Source organism: Vulpes vulpes, chromosome 4 (genome assembly GCF_048418805.1).
Source record: "Vulpes vulpes isolate BD-2025 chromosome 4, VulVul3, whole genome shotgun sequence".
In the NCBI taxonomy this organism is placed as follows: domain Eukaryota; kingdom Metazoa; phylum Chordata; class Mammalia; order Carnivora; family Canidae; genus Vulpes; species Vulpes vulpes.
Genome location: NC_132783.1, coordinates 36393700 through 36419384, shown reverse-complemented (window position 1 = coordinate 36419384; position 25685 = coordinate 36393700). Strand labels below are relative to the sequence as shown.

The 25685-nt window shown below is 35.4% G+C and overlaps 1 protein-coding gene across 12 annotated transcripts in view; it reads right to left on the bottom strand.

Annotated features, from left to right (window-relative positions):
• Positions 1–25685, bottom strand: part of COL25A1 (collagen type XXV alpha 1 chain) — a 446203-nt gene that overhangs the window by 66885 nt on the left and 353633 nt on the right. For 11 of the 12 annotated variants that reach the window (XM_026017640.2, XM_072755504.1, XM_072755500.1 and 8 more), the window contains 6 exons: positions 19260–19313; positions 16971–16997; positions 14374–14418; positions 7744–7776; positions 7292–7327; positions 2527–2571 (listed from right to left, as the gene is read on the bottom strand). In XM_026017640.2, coding sequence (XP_025873425.1) covers positions 2527–2571; positions 7292–7327; positions 7744–7776; positions 14374–14418; positions 16971–16997; positions 19260–19313 — 240 coding nt within the window. The remainder of the gene's footprint in view (positions 1–2526; positions 2572–7291; positions 7328–7743; positions 7777–14373; positions 14419–16970; positions 16998–19259; positions 19314–25685) is intronic. The other variant, XM_072755503.1, reaches the window with a different exon arrangement.

The following is a 25685-nucleotide window of genomic DNA, read 5'->3' as shown; positions in this document are numbered from 1 at the left end:
GGATGGCATCTGCATGCTCTCTGTAGTACCACTAGATAAAGGAATGAATAGCAACAGGAAGTATTTCCAAAGCATAAACTATCATACAAGTTCTGGCTACCACACATTTTAAATCCATACATATGGTTTCATCTTTTAAATATTGTTACTCAATCAAACTATGAAATCAAATCTGTTAACTATCCTGTGGTTAGCAATGGAGTAGAAGCAAGGCTTGTTCTAAAGAACATCTCAAATTAATGAATCTCTATCATAAAGTTATAAATTTGTAACTCTACATTTATACATATCCAATGACTAATAATGAAAATGTGTTCTTAAATTGTCTCCTTCACAAAATGACTTCTCTATCCTGAGGACCTACTACATTATAAAGATAGAATATTGCTCACTCACATCCTGAACTAGAGCGAGAAGACAAAGGTAATTAAACCAAAAACAGAATCCGTGATTTAAATCAAATACTGGGTATTTCCTCCAAAATACTTGGTAATTGCACAGAAAAGTATCTCTAGTGAAGGATAAAAAGGTTTGTCAATGGATAGCTTATCACAGCAGTCACAGTAAAGGTTTAAAAACGAAAATATCAGCTATATGATCTTGACAAAATCTATCTGACAATGTCCTAGGACCCTAGGAATAAAGACATTTACTGGAGGTAGCAAATCACCAACACTCTTCCTAATTTAAAAAAGTTCAAAACACTCAGACTAGTTCACATGTGACTAGGGAAATGCCCTGGGATATTTTTCGTGGTGGAAGACATAATATAAATAAGAGGTAATGATAACAAATAGAATCATTCAAATTGGTTTTTGTTCATTTTGGAGGGACAATCCCAACACCTTTACCCTTACATAGTCTTTCTTGCCAAGACAGTGCCTCGCACTCCTGAGAAGGGACAATTGAATTTCAATGCAGCTCTGAGTTTCCTGACACATGAGCTGGCATTAGCAGTACAGCTCTGCTAACTTATGAGTAAGTGCTGCAGGAAACACTGTCCCAGCCCTTCCCAAATGTCCCTTCTTTCCAACACCTTCCCCTTTATTTATAATGCAACCAGGGATTTAACTAATGTTGAGTATAATTTTCTTAAATTTGTTTTAAAAATCTATGATCTCCCAATCATTTGTAAAAAGCTCTTTTCTTAATGCATGGGAATTACTAAGGAACTGCCATAAATAAAGTCTACAATATGAAACACATACTTTTTTTGGAAACAATTAATTTGCTAAATATCAAGTAATAAGGAAAAGGCTTCAACCCTCTAGTAAGCTGTTGTCATACAGTGTACTTTTTCACTGAGGAAGCCAAAGACAAAATATAATAAAAGGACGTATCTAAATGTCCATGATACTAATCTGGAAACACCAAACAAAAAGCAGGAATTTCTGAGTGTTAGACTGAAAAACACAGTTTCCATGTCTGCTACTTATACCAAATAAAGTCATAAAATATATGTGATACCATACAATGTCTGGGGAACTCAATAATTTAACATATTTATTCTAAAGCTATTATTTCATGTACCATACTTCAAACACAACTTTCATCAAACAGTATATATAACCTTACACTGAAACTAGGATTATTAATTTTAGAATGGTCTAATGCACTAAAGAGTGATTCAAAATCTATGAGAACAAATTAGGAAAAATATACTTGCATTATGTTACTCTATCAAATGGTTTTAGAATTTAAAGAAAACTCTAAAACTTTTAAGGTTTAAAAAGCAGATCTTAAAGGAGTAACTAGTCCTAGGGCAGTAGAACTTTAAGCCTTATCAATTGCCATGTGAAAAATTTTAAGCAATTAAAAATGAAAGTTTCTTAATATTTTTAGATGATTTTAAAATATGGAAAATAATGTAAACTAAGCTTTAAGCAATTATTTCAAAAGATACATACAAAGTTTATGGAAATAGTATATAGGTCAGAATAGTAATCTGATTTGTACTTTGCAGTGAGAGTTATTGATAGAAAGTGGAAGAAGAAAATATTTTAGAGCAATTATTATAATGAATGAATTACAAAAACAGCTACCTAAATGTTTAATTTATGGGGATGTTAAGACTGTGATAGGATGTTAAGAATAAAATTAAAATGTGAAAGTAGACATTCTAGACTTTAAAAATTCCTATGTGGCACTTACATTTTTTTCAAGGGGCTTAGTAGGTTCAATAGTAGAATACAGTCCAGATAGCAATGGCAAACATTAGCAATACCTGTAGCAATGGCAAATGTTAGCAATACCTGTGCCTGTTTTCAATTTAAAAATGCCAATGTGGGGCTTGAACCCATGACCCTGAGATCAAGACCTGAGCTCAGATCAAGAGTCAGATGTCCAACAGACTGAGCCACCCAGGTGCCCCTTGATTTAAAAAAATTAATTGATCAAGATAGCTGGAGAGGATTTAAAGAATAGCGTTATATTTTTAATTTTCTTTTCCCTATTTTCCTTTGATTTTTGTGACTTTCACAATTACAGTTCTATGAAGCTGAGACTGTCAGTGCAGTATTTATTTACCTTTATCCCCGGAAGTCCAGGAAGCCCAGGAAGCCCTGATTCACCCTACATAGGAAAATCACATAGCATTATAGAACAATAGTCACTCATTCACAGTATCTGGAGAAAAATATGGCAAATGATTTGTATTCAGTTCCTAACTGAATACTTGTTGCATATATATATATATATACACATATATAAATACTGTCTAATTTTAAGAACTTTGGTGAGATTATACAGTTCAGTCAACTCTTGATTCAGAGATTGGTTGACCACCTTGCAGATTTTTCAGGATTTTCTCTCTTCCTGCCATCTCACTGCTCATTGGCATCTCTACTGGAAAGCAAGTCAGAGAAGTAAAAGGAACTCCTACATTTTATTTTTCCCTAGTAAATGATTTCTTGTGGAAGCTGAAGCTCTTTGCTGAAATGAGGATTATGTATGCATTTGAATAATGCATCCTATTCCAGGGCTCCCTTACCTCAGATAATCAAGAGTTGGCTGTGTGAACAGATGGTCACATCAAAACAATACACATTAAAAGTATTGCTCACTTAAAAGTATTGTAAGATTTCTTTTCCATTCCTGAATGATGAGAAGATAAATGCATAGTTAAGATTATACTTAACTCCAGACTGTATTTCTGACAATTGTTGAGTCTGGGTAACCCTGCTTAACAATTTAGGGCTAATGGTACCATGCGTGCAGCTGTTCCTGAATACAGGTTTGAGATTAAGTGGTACATTTTGTGTGAGCACACTGGAGTCAAGCTAAATCTCATTTTCACAGAATTGTCTACATTATTTTAAATAAAGTATAGTGAGAAGAGGTTACATTGCTTAGAAAATCTCCTGAATTCCACTAAGAAAACATAAAGGAATTGCCAAAGAAAATGAAAGTCCATCCTGTATTGGACTGAGGTGACTATTATTTGTGGAAACATTTGAGGGTAAAAGGCACACATTGTTTCATAATGGTCAGTCAGTGGGACAGACAACTATACTGAAAGAGGTTAGGACATCACACTAAATAAAAGTGGTAAAGGGAGACATTTCTTTTAATATAAATGCCTTAACAATCCTCATTCCAAGGAAAATCTACTAAGAACAATCATATATTTTGTCTTTAATTGTATTACTTTCATATCATGAAGAGTCATAATTTGCTTTGGTATTATCAAACAATGACTCCAGATACTGTTTATTAAGCTGTATGGTTAGACATAGAGGGGACAACAACTTTCCTGATGGTTTAGGGCAGAGGTGCTTCAGGAATGCAAAAGAAAAGCCATGCTGTTTGAAACTATTCAACTGAAATTTTGCACTGTGAACAGTAAGACTAAGATGAGGTTATGCCAGAGAAGAAAGAATGATTATTAAGAATTTGATATTCCATTCACAGAAAACTTGTCCAAGTAGATTAAACTTTCCAAGGAAATGTTACACATTTGATTTTCTTTTTTCTTTCCTCTTTGCCCTTCAATCAATAAGTTTAAGTAGATCCAATAAGTAGGGTGGCATCCATATTTTACTGAAGATTCTCTTTTACTTCAAAAAAAGAAGTTCGAGGCCTTTGAATATACAGTAAATTGTAGTACAATATGCAACCAATTAAAAGTAAACCTATTAGTGATAAATTTAGTTTCATATTGTTTTAGGAAAGGCCCCTGAAACTCAGGGCATCCCATTTGAAATGTGTGAAAATATAGTAGTCATAACACTGTTTCCCTGCAGTTCTCACCATACGCCTCCCCTCCCCCACACTATATCATAAAGGATTCTATGACTACTTTTTAAAAAATATTTATATTTACATGCATTCATAGACACATGCTCATGTTTTTTAATAAGAAATATGTATGAGACATTATGGGCTATTTTACAATATAGATTGAATACTTAGACTTTAGCTTTTAGCTGTTTCCTATATCACATGTGTATGTAGGTAGGTATGTATTTATATTAAAGTATTAAGTAGACTTTTCAAAGGAAACATATTTCAGGAATGCATATTTCATTTTCTTGGATTTTTGTAAATTCGACCTGCTAAATTTGGAAAAATTTATGTTTCCTTAATGTAGTAGTCAACATAATGAAAGATTATAAAATATTTAATGTTAACCTTTGTGGAACATGTCAACATTCTTAGGAAGTCTTTTCTTCCTATATAGTTTCCCTGTATTTATGCCATGAAGACTTGTCTTCCAGTAAGACATGGTTTTTGTTGACTTTCCCACTCTCCCCTATGTCTTGGTCCAGAAGTTTCTCTGGGTTGATTCTTGGGCATACACAGCCCAAGGTCAGATCTGGGTCATAATTAAGAATTGGTTTGTTCTTCCATTCAAAGAATACCTGTCCAAGTAGATTAAGCTTTACACATTATATTTCAGGTTCTCTTTTTTTTCTCTCCCTTTGACACTTTACCCTCCACTAAAGGAGACCGTTGTTCACTGTCAAAGTTAGGACTCTGCTTTTGCCCCACATCCCTGTTACAGTGCCCTATACTTTTAGATATACTTCAACTGGGAGGATCCCTTCCAATGGAGGATCAAGTATTTTTACCCCTTTAAAATTAAAAAATATATTTTATAAAAGATGTGAAGAAGTTAGGAAGAAAGAATTATGTGATAAAACATAATACCTAATTTTATAAATCTACACATTTATATTAGGAACATAAAAACATACTCTAAGTCATGTATCAATCACATACTTTACTGTTGAATCTATCAAAGAAAAAACAACTATGATGAAATCATTCTACATTATGAATATTGCTCTAAATAACAAATTTTCATACTGGACAACACCAGACAGTGGAAAGCTAATTAATGGGCTTTCGTTCTGTCACAATACTTTCTACATTTCTGGAATGTCCCTCACGCAGGAGCTTAAGTACTGAATCCACAACACAGTTCTTCAATGATGAGGAAAATTCCATGGAAGATCTCTTGAATTGATTCTGTACTCAATCCTGCTTGTCATTTTCTAATCTTAAGTAAGCAGCAAGCATGGGAATACTCTACTTTTAAAGCAATGTTGGGCTAAGTATTGCCAAATCCTGATATTAGACAAAGGAAGTCATAAATATTGTGGGCAAGTGAGATTGCATCAAAGGATAGAATCTGGCCTAAATATTGGTAAAAAAAGATGCTGTTCATTTCAGGGCACATACTCATTCATATAGGTTGTGAGCTTTTAATGAATCCACCTCTTCTCTCCATATAATTTAAAGCAGATTTGTAATGAAATACAAAGGAAATCCAATGTTTCTATATGTAAACCTATAAACTCCCAGGAGTGAATCAAAACTGTATTTCTAAATAATCATGATAAGGCAATATTTTATTAAGCAATTGAAAATCATTTTGGATCTTCCACTCTGAAAACAGTGGAACCTATACAGAATTACAGCAGATTTGTTTTGTTTTGTTTTGTTAAAAAGGCATAATAGTCTTGCAGACATTTCTTTTAGTATACTACAGATTTGGAGAGCAGTTTAAATTTAGCCTTTAATTTTTAAAGACTAAGCAACCTAAAATTAGATCATCTGAGAAGATTATTTGCTTTTTCAAAAGAAAGTGGACCATAGATCGCTGATGATACCACTAATTTCAGAGTTCTTACATATAGAATCAGTAGGAAATCTTAGGAATTAAATACCAAAATTTGCAGAATTCTTCTGGGCTCTTTGGAAAAGTCTGAACTTTACCTGAAACTGGGCCTTGATGAATCATTACTCTTTGAGCCTGAGTTTTAAAAGAAAACTCTGTTTTTAAATTAGAGAAATTTTAAAAGAACATGAAAGACCTTCCCAAAAATTACTTTAGCCTTAAGTGTTTAAAACAAAGCAACGATCCTCTCAATGACTTCAAGAGTGTGGGAACACTATTTTACCATGTCTTAAGATTCCAAATTCCTACAATGATATTGATTCTCTCTTTCCATTTACACTGAGGTAGATTCTATGTCTCTAATCATATTCTTTTCTATAACCTCAGCTATTGCTAGATAGAGGTAGAGTTATGATCTTAAGAGATTTAACCTAATGTGGAATTCACATTTACTTGCTAGCTACCATACATCTGTTACCTAAAATCTGACGGCACAGGGCACTGATATCCAGATGCTCAAACAATAAACTGCTAACAGTTGTTTCCTGTCTCAGACTCAAATGAGAATATGAATCTAAACATAATCACTGCATATCCTCTAATTTGTCACTGAAGTGAAGCACAAATGATTAAAAAATTCATGTATGTATCCACAGATTGATTAAAGTGCTTGGCTAGTGTCTCCAATTAAAGCTTAGTTTATTAAAAATCTGGTTTGTATAACATAACATTCATTGCATAGGTAGATGTGATTCACACAAAAAGTTATCAGTAGGGAAGTATATGAAATGAAAGGAAAAGGAATAAAAGAAACTATCATTTGCAATTGAAACAGTTTAGTAAATGCTCACTTCTTCTCATGAATGATAGGAACATGCAGAGTATCTTTAAACATGCAAGCTGTTGGCATTCCAACCTGACTGATCTGTTAGCTTCAAACAGCTGAGTATATGCAGGCCGTAGTATATAGAGCATCTTTTTACATGTACAGAGTGTTTCATATTTTGCCATGGTCAGCAACAACTCTTTTAAAATGCAAAACAATCACACTCTGCATGCAAAGCGTGAAAACTGCATCATGTTTCAATAATTGTTTTCATATTACACAGAGAATAGTAGATATAAAATGGCAAATATGGGATGGTACAAAGACGACACTAGAAGTATTACCTTTTGTCCTGGACGACCAGATTCTCCAGGTTCCCCCTGGACAAAGAAAACCCAAGATAATAAAAACAATCTTCAAGAATTTTCCAAAGTCCTCAGGCCTCTGGACACTTTCACAGAGATGGCCTAGCCTTCCTGGTCATTTCACTTTATTCTATTACTGTATATCTCACCAGAGACAGGAAAATCTTTTTGCTGTGAACATACCTAAAGCTCACATACAAATCCACATTTCCATAAAAACCAACTGCAGAGAGAAGTCAAGGCAAGGCCTCTTATTTAAGCCTTTATCAGATTTCCAGCAGATACTCCCTGTTGTGTTTGGAAGGGGATTATTGCAGAAGAATAGAAACAGTTATAACCATCAGAACTGGTGCAAAAGAAGAGAAAGCAGAGGCTTATAAAATTCAGAACTGTAACTCCTGGGGTACAATCATTCACAAGGTTACAGTTACCTTAATTCCTGCAGCAGATGATCCAGGGTCACCCTAAAACAAAACCCATGAGAGATTATCCCATAAGTTATGAGAATAAAAATCATACAAATGCACAGAAAGCCATTATCAACATGGCACTCAAAAGAGCCCCAATACTACCAGACCTAACCACACTCCATAGGACTATGTCAACATGTCAGTTATTAAGATGCCAACAATTTCCAAGGTACACAATGCACTTTCTAAAAACATGGGTTTATTTTCAATGCAAAATACTTAAGGACTGTATTCATTGAAGTCAATATAAATACATGAATATGTATCTCTTCCCTTGATATAATGCTAAGACTGTATTACAAAGTAATAAATTATAATTTAGAGATCTGGGATTTTGGTTTTCTCTATTTCTGGGATGTATTAATGTCACAGGCTCTCAGTTATTGGGAGTTCCTTAACCCTCTTGGTCTTCAGAAAGTCAGGGTTCAACAGATGAAGTCAAAGGGTTAATGATGTCGAGCTGGAAAAAGCCACGTAGCAGATCAGTTTGTTTTCCGCATGAAGCACTGTCACAGTTATGACCAGCACATTTTCTCTGGCTTTACACTTATTTCATTTTGATGCAGTCACCAGAAAATTACAGGATGATGGATGACTCTTTGGTGGCAGGGACATATGTAAGATCTGGGAGAAAATCATGAGATAGAATCTGCTTTCTTAAAAAGCACTGTACTCCATCGGAATATGACAGAGGGTGACCACATTCTGAAGCAAACATGCTATAAAATCAGCATAGAGGGATTCATGGAAAATAATATGGAGGTTAAGAATGTTGCTTATTTCTAAAATGAGATCAGCAAAGGGCCTAGATTTTCAAGCTCCTTCTAGCCTCTGTCCCATGAACACACTACCAGGCAAAAAGAAAAAAAGAAGGGAGAAAACTTAACCATTTGAGTCTGTTGAGAAAATAGGAACTGCTACAGGAGGAAGGTACTTAGTGGAATTTCCTGAGTTGCCATATTCATGCAAGTGCTCAAGGAACTCCAGGGGTCTGGTCCCTTGTTCTGGATTTAGGAAGCTGCTCATCACTCTCTCTTAGAGACACAGATGAGGTCTCAAGCCTCTGTACATGAAGCATTTGTTCCCCTTGCACAATTCTTCACACCTTTTCCTCACACTGGAACCTGCTCTTTCCTGAAGTCTCAGCTTACATGGTTTTGCCTCAAAGAACCCTTCGCCAACCAACTTCAGACCATGCCCTTACATACACATCCTACTACACAGCACTGAGCTCTGCTCATGCCCTGCATAGTTCACTTCATAATTACGTATTTATCTTTTCTGCCTATTCATTGTCTGTCCCTTCATCAGACAATCAACCACATGGGGGCAGATTCATTGCCAATTTTTATTCAGTGCCCAGTCCATAGGAGATGCTCGATACCTATATGGCAAGTGAATGAACAAATCTCAAAAAGAATGTTTTAAACAAGTCAGCAGTCAAGGGTCAAAATGAAAATTTTAGGAAGGAAAAAAAGCTTAGGAAGGAGAAGGAAATAATAGATTAGCTTACAGAAGAAACTGATACATATGTGAGCTCTTTTGATGTCTGTAATTGTTATTATGCAAGGAAAAAATTAAAACATTACAAAACATTAAGCCCCTAAATACTGTCGTATACTGATTTCTCCTTCTCACCAATAACATTCAATTGAGGTCCAAATGGGGAGTAAAATAAATGCAGCTAATAAAATAACACTTCTCTTTCTACTAAATCAAATCTGAAAGCCATCAACACCAACAAATCAGTTTTGCAATATTTTGCACAATAAGACCTTAATATTCCTAAAAGCAATTTTGACTTTGCTAAGTCCCTTCTCTCATCTCATTTATACCCCATAAATCTCTGATGAGATAGGGTAGATATTACTGTTTTCACTTAATAGATAAGGAAATTGAAGCAACTAGAGAATAAGTGAATTTTGGACTCCCTAAATTCTATTGCCATGTACTTTTTATTAGAATAAGAATTATAGGTTTATTTCATTTTGACAACAGGGCATAAAGGTTGCAATAAACTTGTAAATAAAAGGAAGTTGCTTGTATTAACTGCAGTTTAAAACCTTTTATTTTTAGTGTCCTAATGGAAAGTGGCTCGGTAACCTACCAATGAGAATAAGGACAAGACTTAGTTCTCATAGAAATTGGATGGAGAGTAAAGGACAGTTTCCTGAAAGACTGATTTATTTGTGGAAATTGGAGCAGTTTCATTTGGAAGGACTATGAGTGATATTTTAATTCTCTTTTTAAAAACTTAGACTGTGAAATCTCAAAGAATTTTTATAACTTTTAAGTACCAAGACAACTGCTGAAAGACTGTCATAAGTTAAACATTTTAAAGGATAGTGCTTCAAGTAGTGGAAATAAAACAGTCAGTGTTTATAATTCTCATTCCTCCAAAAGTGAAAGTGAATACAGGATTAAAGTAGGAAAAACCCAACTATGTCTTAAGTATACTCTTAGCTTCATAAGTCAGCTGGTCTAGAAACAAGTTTCTGCAGGATGAGACACAAATATTTGGAGAAGACACTTGAGATAAATGAATTTGACTTTTGATCACTCAAATACAGAGAGTTTCCATTTTTGGTCACGATTATTTTCAAACACAATAGTTAGTATGTATTTACGTATGTGTTAATAAAGTCTAGGTGGATAAATGAAGTGAACATGGTGACATTTCTATCATTCATTAATTCATTCAATAAATGTTTGAGCACTGATGAAGTGCCAGCCTGGTCTGTTTGCAGGGATACCAGGTACTGGGTAAGAACAGGAAGCAAGGCAGTTACAATCTCCACCCCTGATCTGTGCTCATCATAGTCACCTGCCAATATATATATACACAAAAATATTACTGATTGAAAGCATGAAAAATATTTTCTTTCTTTCTTTCCATTATTTAAAGAAAAATCTGGGCTAGGAAGAGATTCTCATGTTTGGGAAACCTTGTGTCCCTGTATAGACACACCTAGGTGGCTCAGTGGTTGAGCTTCTGCCTTTGGCTTAGGGCCTGATCCCAGGATCAGGGATCAAGTCCCACATCGGGCTCCTTACAGGGAGCCTACTTCTCCTTTGGCCTGTGTCTCTGCCTCTCTCTGTGTGTCTCTCATAAATAAATAAAATCTCTATGAAAAAGAAAGAAAAATAAATACATGTCACAGGACAAAGTTCTACCATTCTATGAAAATGAAAAACAGTTGTAAGGAAAACAGATTTTTTTAAAAAGGTTGTCTATTCAATAAATATTTACTATCTTACAATTATGTGCCAGGAACCTGGATTGGTGCTGGGAATAGTTTGACATCATATAGTTTTTTGTTTATTTGTTTTTTCTTTCCCAATGAGCTACATGTCCGATTAGACAAGAAATTACAATAAACCCTGAGGATGGTTATGAAAGGGATTTTAAAGAGTGCTGTGGGAGCAGAGAGTAAGTAACCTAACCAACCTGGAGGTGACTGAAAGGCTGCTCCAGGGAGGGAAATGACTTATAACTTGAGGTCCCAGGGAACTGAAGAATAGAAGGTAGAGGCAGGAGTGGACAGACACAGTATGTTAACCTGAGGTGACCACATGTGCCAAGTTAGAGAAGGCCCCTTGCCGGGGGTGGGGAAGCCCCAGGAGATAGGACTTCCCATGTGATTTTAAGAAGAGACAATTTGATGGTAGCTCCAAGTATGGGTGTGGCTTCCAGAAAAGACGAGAGGATGCAAATCAAAGATGCTATGTAGGCATAAACTAAGAAGGCAGTGTGCTTACATGAATGGAGACAGAGGGAGCAGAGAAAGTGAAGGCACAGACAGGTCATTCCAAGACAGGGAAGGTGAAGCTTCTGAATCAACATACAATGAGTTGTGAATAATACTGTGGCATGATCAAGCCATTCAGCTTGCTGCACACTCACCTACTTTCAAGTTGGCTGAAAGAGATAACAAATGCGTTTCTACATTTGTCGGTGGGATTAATGCTCCAAAGAGCAGAACCTAACGTTTGCATAGTAACTCCACACATGATTGAATCATTCTTTGGAGTGTGACTCTCAAGCCTAGAGAGTACTGCAGTTGCTGGCCACGGACGAAACACAGCCTAGTGGTTTTTACAGTTCCACAGCATTTCCAGATGACCAGTCTGGAAAGGTTTAGATTGTTTTACCATCCAAAGGCACTGAGTTGGATCAAAAGGAAAAAAAAAAAATCCTATTAAAGTGAATCAGTCAATGATGTAATTTACTACATCAATGGCAGAAAAAAAAAAGCATATTTTGATTTTACATCTCAAACTTGGTAAATGATGAATGAGTTTCACATACTAAAACCAAAGGCCATGAGAAGAGTATTTCCAACATACTGGAAACAAATTATATGACAGAAGCAGGAAATGTTTAAAAAAACACATCAAAAATTATATTCCAATTACAGCATTCTCGGGATGAATGCTACAGGTCAGATTACATATTATATGTTACAGATTCCTATTTACAATCCCCTGTTTAGGCCCATTGAAGGTTTATAGAAATGATTTCCGTTTTAACTGAAGCATTTCTTGTACTTAATTTCAGTTGACTAATAAAAATTTTTGATAAAAAAGAAAACAACCAATCTAGTGGATTTCAATTTCCATGTGGTAAGAAAGCTAACATTTATTGAGAGTTTACTATGTGTGAGTCAGTATGGTAAATGATTTGCATTAATATAAAAAATAAGAACAGTATTCCTTTGAGGCAGAATTGGCCTTTTCAAAGAAAAATGTTGCTTTACCACTGGAAAATTGAATTTAAAAAATGTGTGATTAAAGAAACAATTATTGGCCTACATTCCAAACATGAAACTTTAAAAATCCATCTTCTAAAGCATAAAATTGTCTACAGAAATCCACACAGGTATAGTTCAGACTTGACATAAACTTTTTTCACTTGAAAAAATGGCTCTCTGTTTAGAAGATTTCCTTTCTTTGAGCAGAGACTGTCAACTAAGGCCTTCGGACCAACTCTAGCTAGCACCTGTTTTTGTGTGGCCCATGTGCTAAGAATGGTTTTTATATTTTTACATGGTTAAAAAAAATCAAAAGAACAATAATATTTCATGACACATGAAAATTATAAGAAATTAAAATTTCAATGTCCAGAAATAAAGTTTTATTGGAACATAGCCATACTAGTGTGTGTACATGTTGTTTACGGTTGCTTTCACACTACAAGAACAGAGTTGAAGAGTTGTCATAGAGAGACCACAAGGCCCAGAAAACCTAAAATATTTATTTTCTGGCCCTTTACAGGAACTTTGCTGACTTCTGGTTTTAAGTATAATCAAGAAAGTTAAATATCCAGGTTTATACATCTGGGGTTTAAAATTCTGACTTTGAGAGTGATTGAGGTGTATCGTTGGTCTTACTAAATATTAAGAATATTCATGCCATATTTGATTGCAGCATGTTAATTAAATTTGACAAGTATATAAAATGGGTCTATAGGAATGGTTTTCAACTGGAAGTGATATTAAACATCCAAGAGCCCCCACAAAAAAGAATTATCTGGCCCAATTTGTCAATAATGCTTAGGATGGAAAACCCTGGTCTACAAGAGACAGAGGGTCCACTCTAATTTCCAGACTGCTCCTCGAATACAAACACAACTGCTACTTGGTGACATTAATTCATTCCTACCATCCATGCCATATTTATATTAATATTTATAAGAATGAGAAAGATAAATTTCTCTTTATTTTATGGGGATGCTTTTATGACTAACCATTATCCATCTGTACTGTAATAATTTCAAAGTGAAATATTTTTATCCTCAACTCTAAGCTTAAATGAATAAATCTTTTTTTTTATTACTCAATTACTTAGCTTGATTTTAATGAAAATCCAACTATTCTGTTTTCATTTTCCTAAAATTTTTCTTAATTCTTTACAGCACAAGTGAAGTGAAATACCCTTCTTATGCCAGAGATGTCTGTGAGGTATGAATCCAAACAAAAGCTATAATGATAGACGGGGAGTGGGTGATGAGAAGATGTAGAAAGATAAGCCACAAGACCACTGTAATATAAATACTAACAATGCTTTAAAAGGTGGGGGAGGGGGGGACAATGTAAAGGCTGACAAAATATCTGGATTTAGTAGATTTCAAGTTAAGGCAAATTTTCCAAGATTGCATTAGAGGCTCTAATCAAATGACATTTACTTTCAAACTTTTAAATTTCATCTCAATCCTGTGACTTGTCTCCCCAAACTGGAACAAAAGGAATCACTTTAGAAACCTTATTTTTATATCTCTGAGTATGAAGGGACTCTATATGAATAAATGGTTTTATTTCTTGAAAGCCATATTTTCTAGAATCCTAGCTACACATTTTCTAGAATTTGTGATATACCATTTTACTTTTAAAATATTTAAATTTGTAGCTTGGAGCTTGTGGAATGATCACCTATATAAGCTAGATATTCAAATGTTTTCTAAACTTGTAGAATTATTTCTGATCTTATCATATTAAACTACTACCACTCACCTCTCTCAAAATCTTCCATTTTCACTTGCATGAAATAACATTTCTTGCTCATACACATCTTTCATATTTCATAACACTGTACCTTTTCGCCTGTGTCACCTTTGGGACCGTTCTCTCCAGGATCTCCCTAAGGGGGGAAAAGTGATACAGTAAAATATATTGGTGACATTACATATAGTAGCTTTCATTATTTTAAGTTTGCTTTCCTGTGTACTATATATTAAAATCTGTTGCAAATGTTCTGCAGAGCTAACATATTTTCACTTGAGCAGCTGCCTGATATCAACTAGTCTAAAATTTATTACAGTGAACATAGGTGAACAGTTTTAAACTAGTCTGTGACAGGGCAGCCCCAGTGGCGCCTGCAGCCCGGGGAGTGATCCTGGAGACCCGGGATCGAGTCCAGCGTTGGGCTCCCTGCATGGAGCTCGCTTCTCCTTCTGCCTGTGTCTCTGCCTCTCTCTCTCTGTGTCTCTATGAATAAACAAATAAAACTGTTTTTTAAAAAATAAACTATTCTATGATATCAACAGAAAGCAATACTTTCTCTGACTTCTAATAGCTCATTCTGGCACTTAAAGCCTCCTTAACTCTCTCTCTTTTCTACTCAAGAAAGCCTTTTTCCTAACCATTCTCTCTACATGCCACATGCCTTACCACCTCCTGCCATTCCTGACACCTGGGCTTCGCCCGCCGTTTTCCCTTCTCTCTGTGCAAATCCTACTCTGTCTGAGTTCAGCTCAATTCAAATCTCCAGGGTTTCACAGTGCATGACACAGCCCTCAAAACTGTGGACAGAAGATTAATTTATCTGCACCTATGTGTTTTGCTTTTGTGAAATGAATGCTTTATATTTTATTTGAAAACTCTCTTTTTAAATTAGAGTAAAGGAAATTGGAGAGTTCATGCTTTCTTGGTTATTTTTGAGATTTCCTGTGCTTATTCCCTCACTGACATCTCCTTTCTACCACAAAGCAATGCGTTAGAAAAAAAAGTCATTCGCTCATTATCCATGCTTTGATTCCTTCAATGCTGAATTCTTTAAGTCTTTACAGCATGTCATAGTGGAAACATCATGGACTTTGGCGCCAGAGAGACTGAGCCCAGCTCCAGCACCTACTGGGCAAATGAAATCCTCCCTACATCACGTTTTGCATGTGTAACGTAAGGGCAAGAATGCTTTATGGGGTTACAAGAAATAAACAATACGCTGTGTGTAAAACAACTGATGCACCATAAGCTGTTAATGATAGCCGTTAGCAAGAACAATGCATTATTGTTCATAGATTCCATAAGCTGGAATGCCCTTCTGTTTAGCTTCCTAAGAGGTCACTTTTCCATCATTTAAAAATTTCCTATAAATAAGATATAAAGTACTCATGATCGTTTCCCTGGAAGAGGGAAGAGATGTGGGGGAGAGAGACTTTTACTTTTTTCCCTACATTTTCTTATTTCAAATAACTATGAAGCTAACCTGCTCATAGACATTTGTCTATGGTGACGGATACACCACAACAGCCCGGGAGCCTGAGCTGCTCTATCTGATGAATCCCTAGAACGGTGCCGGCACTGATCCTTTTCCCTCCTTAATTTCTATACAAAAGAGTGATCTTATGACTAATTAATTTCAAGTTAATTACAATGAACTGGTTGGATGCCAAATAAATGTACTGATAAACTGTTATGAGGGAACTTTGACAGGCAGCCTATTAGCATACTTTTTAAAAGATTGCTTGGAAATCCTTTATTAAAAAACAAAACAGAACAAACTTCCTTGTTAAGAAGACTGGCTGAGAGCGGTTACAAAATGAAGGGTTTGACGGGGCCGTGTTCGTCATTTAAATAAATGTGACATTTAAATAAATGTCTTTTTAATTTTTGAAAAATACAGTTACATTCAAGAAATTTGCTGGATCTTTAGATCTATTTTTTGGATTAGAAGTGATAACATTAATTTGTTAGGAAGATCACTTATAAAGAGCATGAAGTAGTATCTTGGCAGCTTCCTACGCAGGCAGCACATTTCTCGAGAGTTATTAATGTAAATCGCATGAGAACCAGGAAAATTAGCACCACGATATGCACAGAGAGCCTAAAAATAATCAGGACGCCCCAAAAGTATTCAGGAAGGACGTCTGTGAGAAATGTAACATATGGCACTCCCCTCCTCCTTTTGTTTCTCTTTTTGCTTTTTGAATGGAATTATTTGTGGGGCAATTTCCAGTGCATTTGTTGCAGGTAAACATCTGTCTACCTTTAACTTAGTGACCTTAGAAGCAGTAGAAAGTGATGTGGGCACTTAGAAAAGCATTGGCATGTGGCATTACCAAGTAGGCAAAACAGAAGTTCTGCAGGTCTAAGGATTTTTGAAAGCCATTTAGAAGCTTGACAAGAATGCTTCAATTTGTTCCCTTTCCCTCCATTTCTTTATTTAAATTTTTTTTGTATTTTTAATTTTTTAAAATTTAGATTCAATTTGTCAAATCTCTGTCCATACACAAGAATTACACAATTCTCTCGTTTTATAATTAACAGTTTGACAAGAACAGTGGTTGTTATATCTATATCTATGGATCAATATTTATTACTATCTAGTCAACCATACTTATATACAGTTCGGTTTGATATCTCTTTAGGGGGATAAAAAAGATAATTATAGGCAGAATCACTCTTACTTACCTTTTCACCTTGATCTCCAGGTTCTCCCTGAGCAAAAGGACAAAGATTGAGTGGCACATTAAATTATAAAACACCCAATTAAACAACACCTAACAAAATCAGATATTGAACATACTAAGTCAATTATGTGTGACCCTTTCTATTTTGGCAATATTAGAATTGCTATATTGAAAACAAATGGTGAGATGAATTTCCTAAAGAATTGGGCCTGGATATGAATATCAAATGTAATCTTAATTCTTTACTTTTAAGAGACTAAAGAAAGATATTTCAGATTATCAGCCGGAAATCAGATTTGGGAGCATTAAAACAATGTGGTAGCAATTCAATGTCTTGAGTGGCTTCTTAGTTTTCAAGTTTTTATTCTTCCCAAACTCAGAACCAGTAAAGTGGGCTAGCACATCCTTTCATGGTCTTTTATTCAAAGTAGCCTCCTGTGTATAGATTATTTCAGGGGTCTGGAGTCTGCTTAAGTCCCCCAATCTGTCTTCTTTAAACATGATCAAAAACCCGGTCCTGAACTTGGACCCCTTCACAGTGTCATGAACTTTCTTTAACCTCCTGGTAACCAGCATGTTCTCAATCAGGTATATTCCAGGAGGCATTGGTACCTTTAGGAAAGAGACTAGAATTGGGCAGAGTTGAAGTGAATTTAGGAGAATGTCTTTATTCAAAATGCTGACCTGGACAGTATGAAAACTAAAATGCAAAATTGTGCTTTGCAGAGAATTCTTATTTTCACTTTACCCAGGAAGGCACAGGTGATGGAGTGGGAAAATTCTAAAGTAAATCATACACATTATGATAATATTCCTCTTATGAAAAGCATTAGTAAATGTTGCCATGAGATCAGGCTGCTTAAAAAAATGGTTTAAGATGATTATTGTGTTTTTTTTTAAATTAAAAACCACTCGAAGTCAGTTTGGAGGCAAGACTCTTCATTTGCTGGGACTCTGTCTCACCCTTTGGCTTTCTGAATTTCTGACCACCTTTCAGTGCTCAATATCCATCCTGATGGTTGCTAGGCAACAGAATAGCACTGAGAACATGCCTTAGCCGTTAACTCTTATCATTTGGCTTTTTAGCATGGAGCAAAAGAGGGGAAAAGACAGGAGAATGGCTGTAGTCCCAGAAGGAATATTTTCTTTCCTCTCCTGCAGGACAAAGGACAGGTCTATAAATTTTAGGTCTGTCCTAGGCGCCTGTCAATAGCAATGTGATCTGTAAACTCAGCTGACAGGCATCTGTGGGTACAGATACACACTAGCACAGCTGACAGGATTAGACATTAGCTATGTACTTCAAGGGATGTTCACTCATCAAAGGATTTGGGATTTGTCTGTCTGGTTTAAACAGTTTAAACTGTCACCAATCTTTTTATATTTAACAGATTCATTTGTTCTTCAAAAAACAAAGAAAATTTGCAATGCCCCCAAATCCTCATTACATTTTTTCCCTATTTAGTAATTCAGACTATATCCATTTTTAAATTTTAAATATGTTACATCTTGGGGTGCCTGGTACCCCAGTTGGTAGAGTATATGACTCTTCATCTAGGGGTTGTGAGTTTGAGCCCCATATTGGGTGCAGAGATTACTTTAAGAAAATAAAAATCTTAGGGACGCTTGGGTGGCTCAAGGTTGATGGGTGAGTGTCTGCCTTCAGCTCAGGGTGTGATCCCAGAGTTCTGGGATCCAGTGCCGCACTAGGGTCCCTGCAGGGAGCCTGCTTCTCCCTCTATGTCTCTGTGTCTCTCATGAATGAATAAAATCTTTAAAAAAATAAAATGAATGAATAATAAAAATAAAATAAAATCTTAAAAATCAAAACATGCCACATCTTTACTCTGCTCTTCATTTAATTAACCAGTTATGTTACGTAAGTGTTGGAGGTGATCAAATATTGAAGAAAGGCCACAGTGGCATTGTGAGAATCATCTTTAGTAAGCCTTATAAATATTATGAACATTTTAGGCAGTGTGGATATGGCCTACATTTTAATACACTCACTAAGTGACAAAATGACAATAGTCTTATTTGAAATATGGGCTTTTTCTCATGTTATTGAAGTATCCCAGAATAAAGATTTTAATCATATTTATTTGTTTTTCTGCAAATGAGAGTCACAAATATAATTTGGTCATTAGTCACACTTTTATACTGTTGCATATTATACTACTGACAAATATTCCATCCAAGTAAAACCAGTGGGACCTATAAAAAAGTTATAGGTTATAATTTCATGAAAACTCAAATCTCAAATGATTCTGCTTGGTTTCATTGTACTAACCTTTGGCCCTGGTATTCCGTTTTGTCCTACTGTTCCAGGCAACCCGGGCTCACCCTCATGAAAAAAATAGATACTATTAAATAAAATAGACAAAATCCATAAGATATATATATATATATCATTAGAGGATATAACTATCCAATAATGCTCTAGAAGAAGAAAAATTTAAAAAAAATTAAAAAATAGAAGTAGAAAAATAAGTGCCTACTAGTATAAATACAAATGAGTTCATTTGGTCCAAAATTCTATGTGCTAAGGACCAAGGATAACATAGGGTTAATTTCCTTTGTTCAGTCTTTTCTCCATTAAGAAAGCTGAAGCAACTTACCGACAGAAATGAGTATCTAGCATGGTATTGGGTACCTTGTAGGCAATAAGTAAATATTTGTGGAATGAATTAAAGACATCTGAAAATATAAGCTCTCTTGATGGAGAACTTTTAAGTGGTTCATTAGCTCAGGAAAATAAAGACTAAATCATTATATTTATGAGACTTAATCTAACAAGTATTTCCAAATCTAAAGCTTAAAGAACACACACATCTTTGAATACCTACAAAATTAGACACATTTGACACAAAAGTCAAAAATAAACATGGCTTTGGCCTCTCAATTTCATGGTAAAAAATAATTAGAATAAAACATTCAGAACTGTGGCTCTCATTGTCCTATGGAGTGATAGGCTTTTGGGAGAAAGATGATGTTACTAGGTCAGAAAAGTTTCCCATCTCAGAAAGACGAGGTTGTATAACAGTTTTCCTAGGCTCTGAACTAGCAATTATTTTCCAAAGAGGATAAGTCATGAAGTGCCCAGAAGCAAAGGTGAGATAACCTGGCTCTCAATGCTTCCATGTGGCTCAGAGTCATATCAACCAGAATTTCATTTTCATTTAAAAACATTCCCAAAGTCATTTACAGTGTGCACCAATGATGGGACAGCTTTCTTCTTTTCACTGAGGGTAGTAAAGTTGCTCTTTAATTGATTAAAAAAAAAAAAAAAGACTATTTTTAGAGCACTTTTAGGTTCACAGCAAACTTAGTTGATTTTTAAGTGTGTTTTCTAAGTCACCTACAGGGCAGAGACTGCACCATTTTAATATTTGTGCTCTCAGCTTCGAAAACATGTACATTAATAATAGTACCATATTTAAGGTCCAGGAATTTTACATTCATCAATTCATTTAATTCTCACAAATTTCTACGATGTATTTTTTTATCTCTATTTAACAGATGAAGAAACTGTGGCACAGAGAGGTTTAAGTAACTTTTCTAGATTCACACAACTCTAGCCAAGATTTCAACTCTCATGATCTAGCTTAAGAGGTTGTGCTCTTAGCAGTAGATACATTCCTGAATGAATGAAAGCAACTAAAAACTGGGAGAGAATTCATGGGAGTATTTCTATTCTCATTATCATTTGGTTTACACTTCTCATTTATAAATGACCTTTCAGAATGTATAGAAACCTGATTAAATATAACTTATATAAAGATGATTTAGGTATACCTCCAAGATAAACGAAGAATATGAAGCTTACGTTATCCTTCTAGAAGAGCAAAATAATATTTTACTACTATACTGGTTTATTATAATTGCTAAAGTCTTAACTTTCTGGAAGAAATTCTGCTTTGTATATAAAGTTACACTATAATTGTAACTCTTGCACTTTCCTTGGATAAATGGCAAAAATGCTGAGAGAAGAACAATGGCCATTATAGGAAAATTTTGACCAGCTATTTGTACATCACAAAGAGTAACAACTTGGAAATAGAAAATGCCCTGAAAGAGGACTATCATTTACTCTGCAACAGAAGAAGAGCTATCAAGTCTGCTCTCTTCAAAGAATCCACAACAGGATGCACTAATATCATAACTCATGGTTTAATGCAAATAAGAGATGCCGCCAGGAAACAATATAAACTTTGTTTAGACTTTCAAAGAATAACCATGGTAGCCAGAATAATAATAAAAAAATGGTTAAGCCCCTGGAACTGAACAAAGTACATGCCGTGATTCTGAAACAAGGAAAAGAGACATTGCTTAGGTATCTGGTTAACATCCTCTTTAATATATGAACACTGAGAGACTAAAACTTGATCCCTTTTTAAAATGTTTATATATTGTTAAAATAATCTTTTAACATAGTAGGAAACAAAAAATGCACCTATGGTTCTATCACCCTTATAATTAATTTGTCCTGTTTCCGTCTAGTCTTTCTTATTTATGCTTACGTGTTTTCAAGCAATTGTAAGCTTATTACATAGTTTGACACGCTGATTTCTTATTTTTTGATCCTACGTAGTTGTTTTCCCATGGTATTCATGATTGTCTTGTGAATGGTTTGATTATCTTCTAACAAAGTCAGGTGTGATCATATGTTTAATCTGTTCCAAACAGAAGAATACTTGATTGTTGCCAATTTTTGCTATTAAAGATAAACGAAAAACCCACCTTTGTAAATATTTTGAAATTGCTTTCCAAAAGGAATCTGAGTTTTATCTGCTTCAATCGGCCCCCACTCTGTGTTACGTTTTCACAACTTCATCAACGTTGAATATCACAATTTTAATTATTTGGGGGGCAATTTTAATAAGCACAAATAAGAGTTTACTGTTGCCCAGTAAAACTGTTGCCCAATTTTACATTTATCACTCGTAAGGTTAAATGTTTTTTCACGTGTTTATAATTTCAATAAGTATCTCACAAAATTTTAAAGTTAAAATTTTGAAATTTTAATTTTAAATTTAAAATGAATAAAGCTTTTTTCCTGAATGAAGCAAGGGAAGAGGAAAAGAAGGAAAAGTGACAAAGTGACTCAGAGCATTTTACCTTTCTAATAAGTTATGTCAAGAAGAATATATTCAAGCTTATATTAGGAGGCCAAGGAGCATTCTGCTACTTTCCAACCTAGTTCGCCAGGTTGTGGGAAAGGAATGTTAAGGATGAAGAGCTGGAGAACTCTGAGCGCCAAGTCTGAGCTATGGGATTCTGGAAGACATTAATTTATTCAGCTAAGATTTAGTGAGAATTTTCCAGCTATTGTACTCTGGGCTGAGTGTTTCACGGGATATAAAGATGAAATAGGCATGAGAGATACCTGTGCCCAAAGAGCTGAGTTTTGAGCCAGAAAAAACAATACATATAAAAATAACTTAAGAGGACATCTAATTGAGGTCACAGGATTTTTTTTTTTTAACTAAGTTTTCTTGCACTTCATTAAATAAAGAAACATGAATCAAAAGGAGTGTTAAAGAAGAATAAACCATGTGTCATATAGTGTATTACTACTTTCTGGTATATGAGCATAAAATATTATGAGTCCCCTTCAAATAAAGTTACAATGACATTGCTACATAACGTAGTAAAAATATACATATGCAGAAAAATCAGAAAAGCAGAGACAAAAAAATGACAATTAGGTTTCACGTGTGTGTAGAGAGTCTCCTATTTGTTAGAGAAACTGTTCATCTATTTCCGAATGCATTTCACAAGTACTGAAGGATATTCCAAAGATAGTAATAATGAAAAAACAGCAGCTAACATCTTTACAGGTAGATGATAGGGTTCTCTCTCTTATACTTTAAATTCTAAAGTATTCCCTGTGTATTACTCAAATATGACGATGTGTGTATTTAAATAAGTTGTACCGACCTTTAGGAAAGCCAGCTTGCTACTTTGTTTCTTTCTTTCTTCCTTCCCTTCTCTCTTTCTCAAACCAAATGCTCTTTAGAACCCTAATGTAAGACATCGCTCAGGACTTTTACAATTATCTCAGGTATGCTAATCAGGGGCAACTTGAAAGAATACTGAAAGATAGGAAGGAATGTATTTGTCTTATGAAACTGAGTGCTAACAGGAAATAGGTCATTTAATGGTAATATTGCTGCCTGAGGGCAATTGTTTTCTATTCTGGCGATGGGAATTTACAAAGAGTCGTATCTTAAAATTTTCAGCATAACATAGTTTTACATTCACTTGTCAAATCAGATTTTGTTTCTTTTAAGTACTGCATCTCAAAAAGAACTCATCCACACAGAAGAGGAAAATAACTACAAGGAACGTGGACCAGCAGTGGATGGAAAGAGTAATACTGAGCAGAACATGATATCAGTCTTTTTAATTTTTTTTCTGGAATTTTCAACTCTTCCTTAGGTTTATTTATTTTTTAATTTAATTTTATCTTTTAATTTATTTTAATTTATTTTTTAATATTTTATTTGAGTATAATTGACATACAATGTCACATGAGTTTCAGATGTACAGCTTAGTGATTCAGATGCAGCGTCTCTATAAGTTATGGTATGCTCACCATGAGTGTACGTAGCATACAATGTTATTATAACATCACTGACTATATTCTCTATGCTGTGAACATGGCATCGGTCTTAAGGTTGTTCTTCTACCTCTGGAGTAGGGGGTGTTGGTGTGTCCACGTAATAAAATAAAGACTAATGGTCACTGCCATCTGAAACATTGAGTGTGCTTTTTTCCTGACAGTGACAGTGCACAGAGGAATCTCAGTGGCTTGAAGGCTGAGCAGGACTGGCCTTTAGTCCCCTTCTCCAGGAAGACATGGTGGAGGTGGTGGGTGTCCTTTTATAATGCTTTGGGGCCACAGAGGCTTTGGCAGCAATTGGGTAAATAACATTGGTAGAGGAAGATTATTTGAAAGCAGCAAGTCACCCAAGAGGGAGTTCTAGATCCAGCTCTGGGGAAGAGTCAAGAAAATGGGTTTTTGCTCTCCATTCCTATTTATTCTCTCTAGCTTACTTTAGTTTACTAATTTTCTACTCTGGTTGTCTAATGGCAAATGAATATGAACACTGGGTTGGGCGAAGGTAGGAGGTACAAAATGATCTACGTATTTTGAAATGTATAGAAATGCAGCATTTTATGACACAATAAAATAAAAGTCCTAGCCCCAACCTTTAAGAGCTTTTAATGTTTTGGAAAAAAATCACTTGTCTTTTTGCACACCTCTCATGGCCTTCAGCCTTAGCGCAAATGTCCCCTTACCTTACTACAGGGGTTGCCTGGATACCCCACCACCACTTCCTATGCTCACTACCTTACTGAATTTTCTTTATTGCACTAGTTACCACATGAGGCATACTTTTTTTATTTCAAATCTGTCTCCCCTACTAGGAATGCCAGGTTTTAGAACATGAACTTTGTCTACTTTGTTCACTCCTCTTTCCACATCGCCTGGAAACTGTACCTTACATATAATAATTGTTAAGTACATATATGTTGGAAAAATGAATGAATACAGGAGACGCATATACATAAAGCCCACATGGAAATGTAAAACTCTTGTAGGCTTGGTGAGAGACTAAGATAGCAAGACTTTTCTTCTGGGAAACTAGAATATCTATAAGCATGGTTGCAAGAGATGCCTCTGTGTCTCAGCTACAACAAGGCAGCCACTGGTGAGAAAAGAGAAGGGGACCCAGGAAAAAGATGGGAGACATGTTAATCTAGCAGTGACACCTACAACTCAGGTAGGTCAGTCTGAAACATTTGAACTGCAGAACAGAGGAATAGCTCGGGGTACAAGACCAGCAGGGTGCGTGGCGGGGAGGAGTCTCCCGAAGGGCAGGATGACTTGAATGAGAACTGTCATGGCTTCCAAGGGGTTCATGCCCTTGAGCACCTCCAGGACTCTCCCAGGGGAAGGGTGGATGCCTAAAGCACTGAAGGCTGCCACAGTTCTGTGTGGGTACAGAGACTGCGCCTTCTATGTATTTCCAATATATTCTTTCATCGGCTCCTTCCTGCACCCCCAGAAGCTGAGGCCATGCTGGTTAAGAATTATTGTGTCTTTTGAAGTTCCCCCAAGACCCTTGCAGAGCTTCATGAACTCACCCTAACATCTGCCCCACCCCAAGCAGAAGCACTCACAAAACAGTGAAATATTTTAGTTGGAAGGAACCAAGTGAGTCATTCTTAAAAGATGAAAAAGCACATTCAGAGAGTATTTTTTCCAGAGGCAAATACCTGCAAAGAGTAGATGTAAGATCAGAGCCCATGTCTTCCCATTCCTCATCTTGTGTTCCTTCTATTTGAGCAACTTGTATCTAAAAAAAACCCTTATTCATTTTTATTATGTTTGTTATCTGTTAAATTTGAGCATGAAAGAGGAAAGTGACTTCAGGAAACCTCTGGCCTCATCTCAGGTTTTCCACCTCTGGTCTTGTGACATAGAGCAAATTGCTTAAGCTTCTGTGGGACTCAGCTTCTCTATGAAGTGTGTGCAAATACATTAAATGCTTGCTCCCCCCCCCCCCCCCCCCCGCTCTAAAGGATTAAGATTAGGTTTTATTATTGCTTTAAATAGGTACTTAGAAAATTTTATTGAACTTAAATTCCCAACATAATATTAATATTATTACTATTTGTTGCTGTTTTTAGACTCAGGATGTTGCCT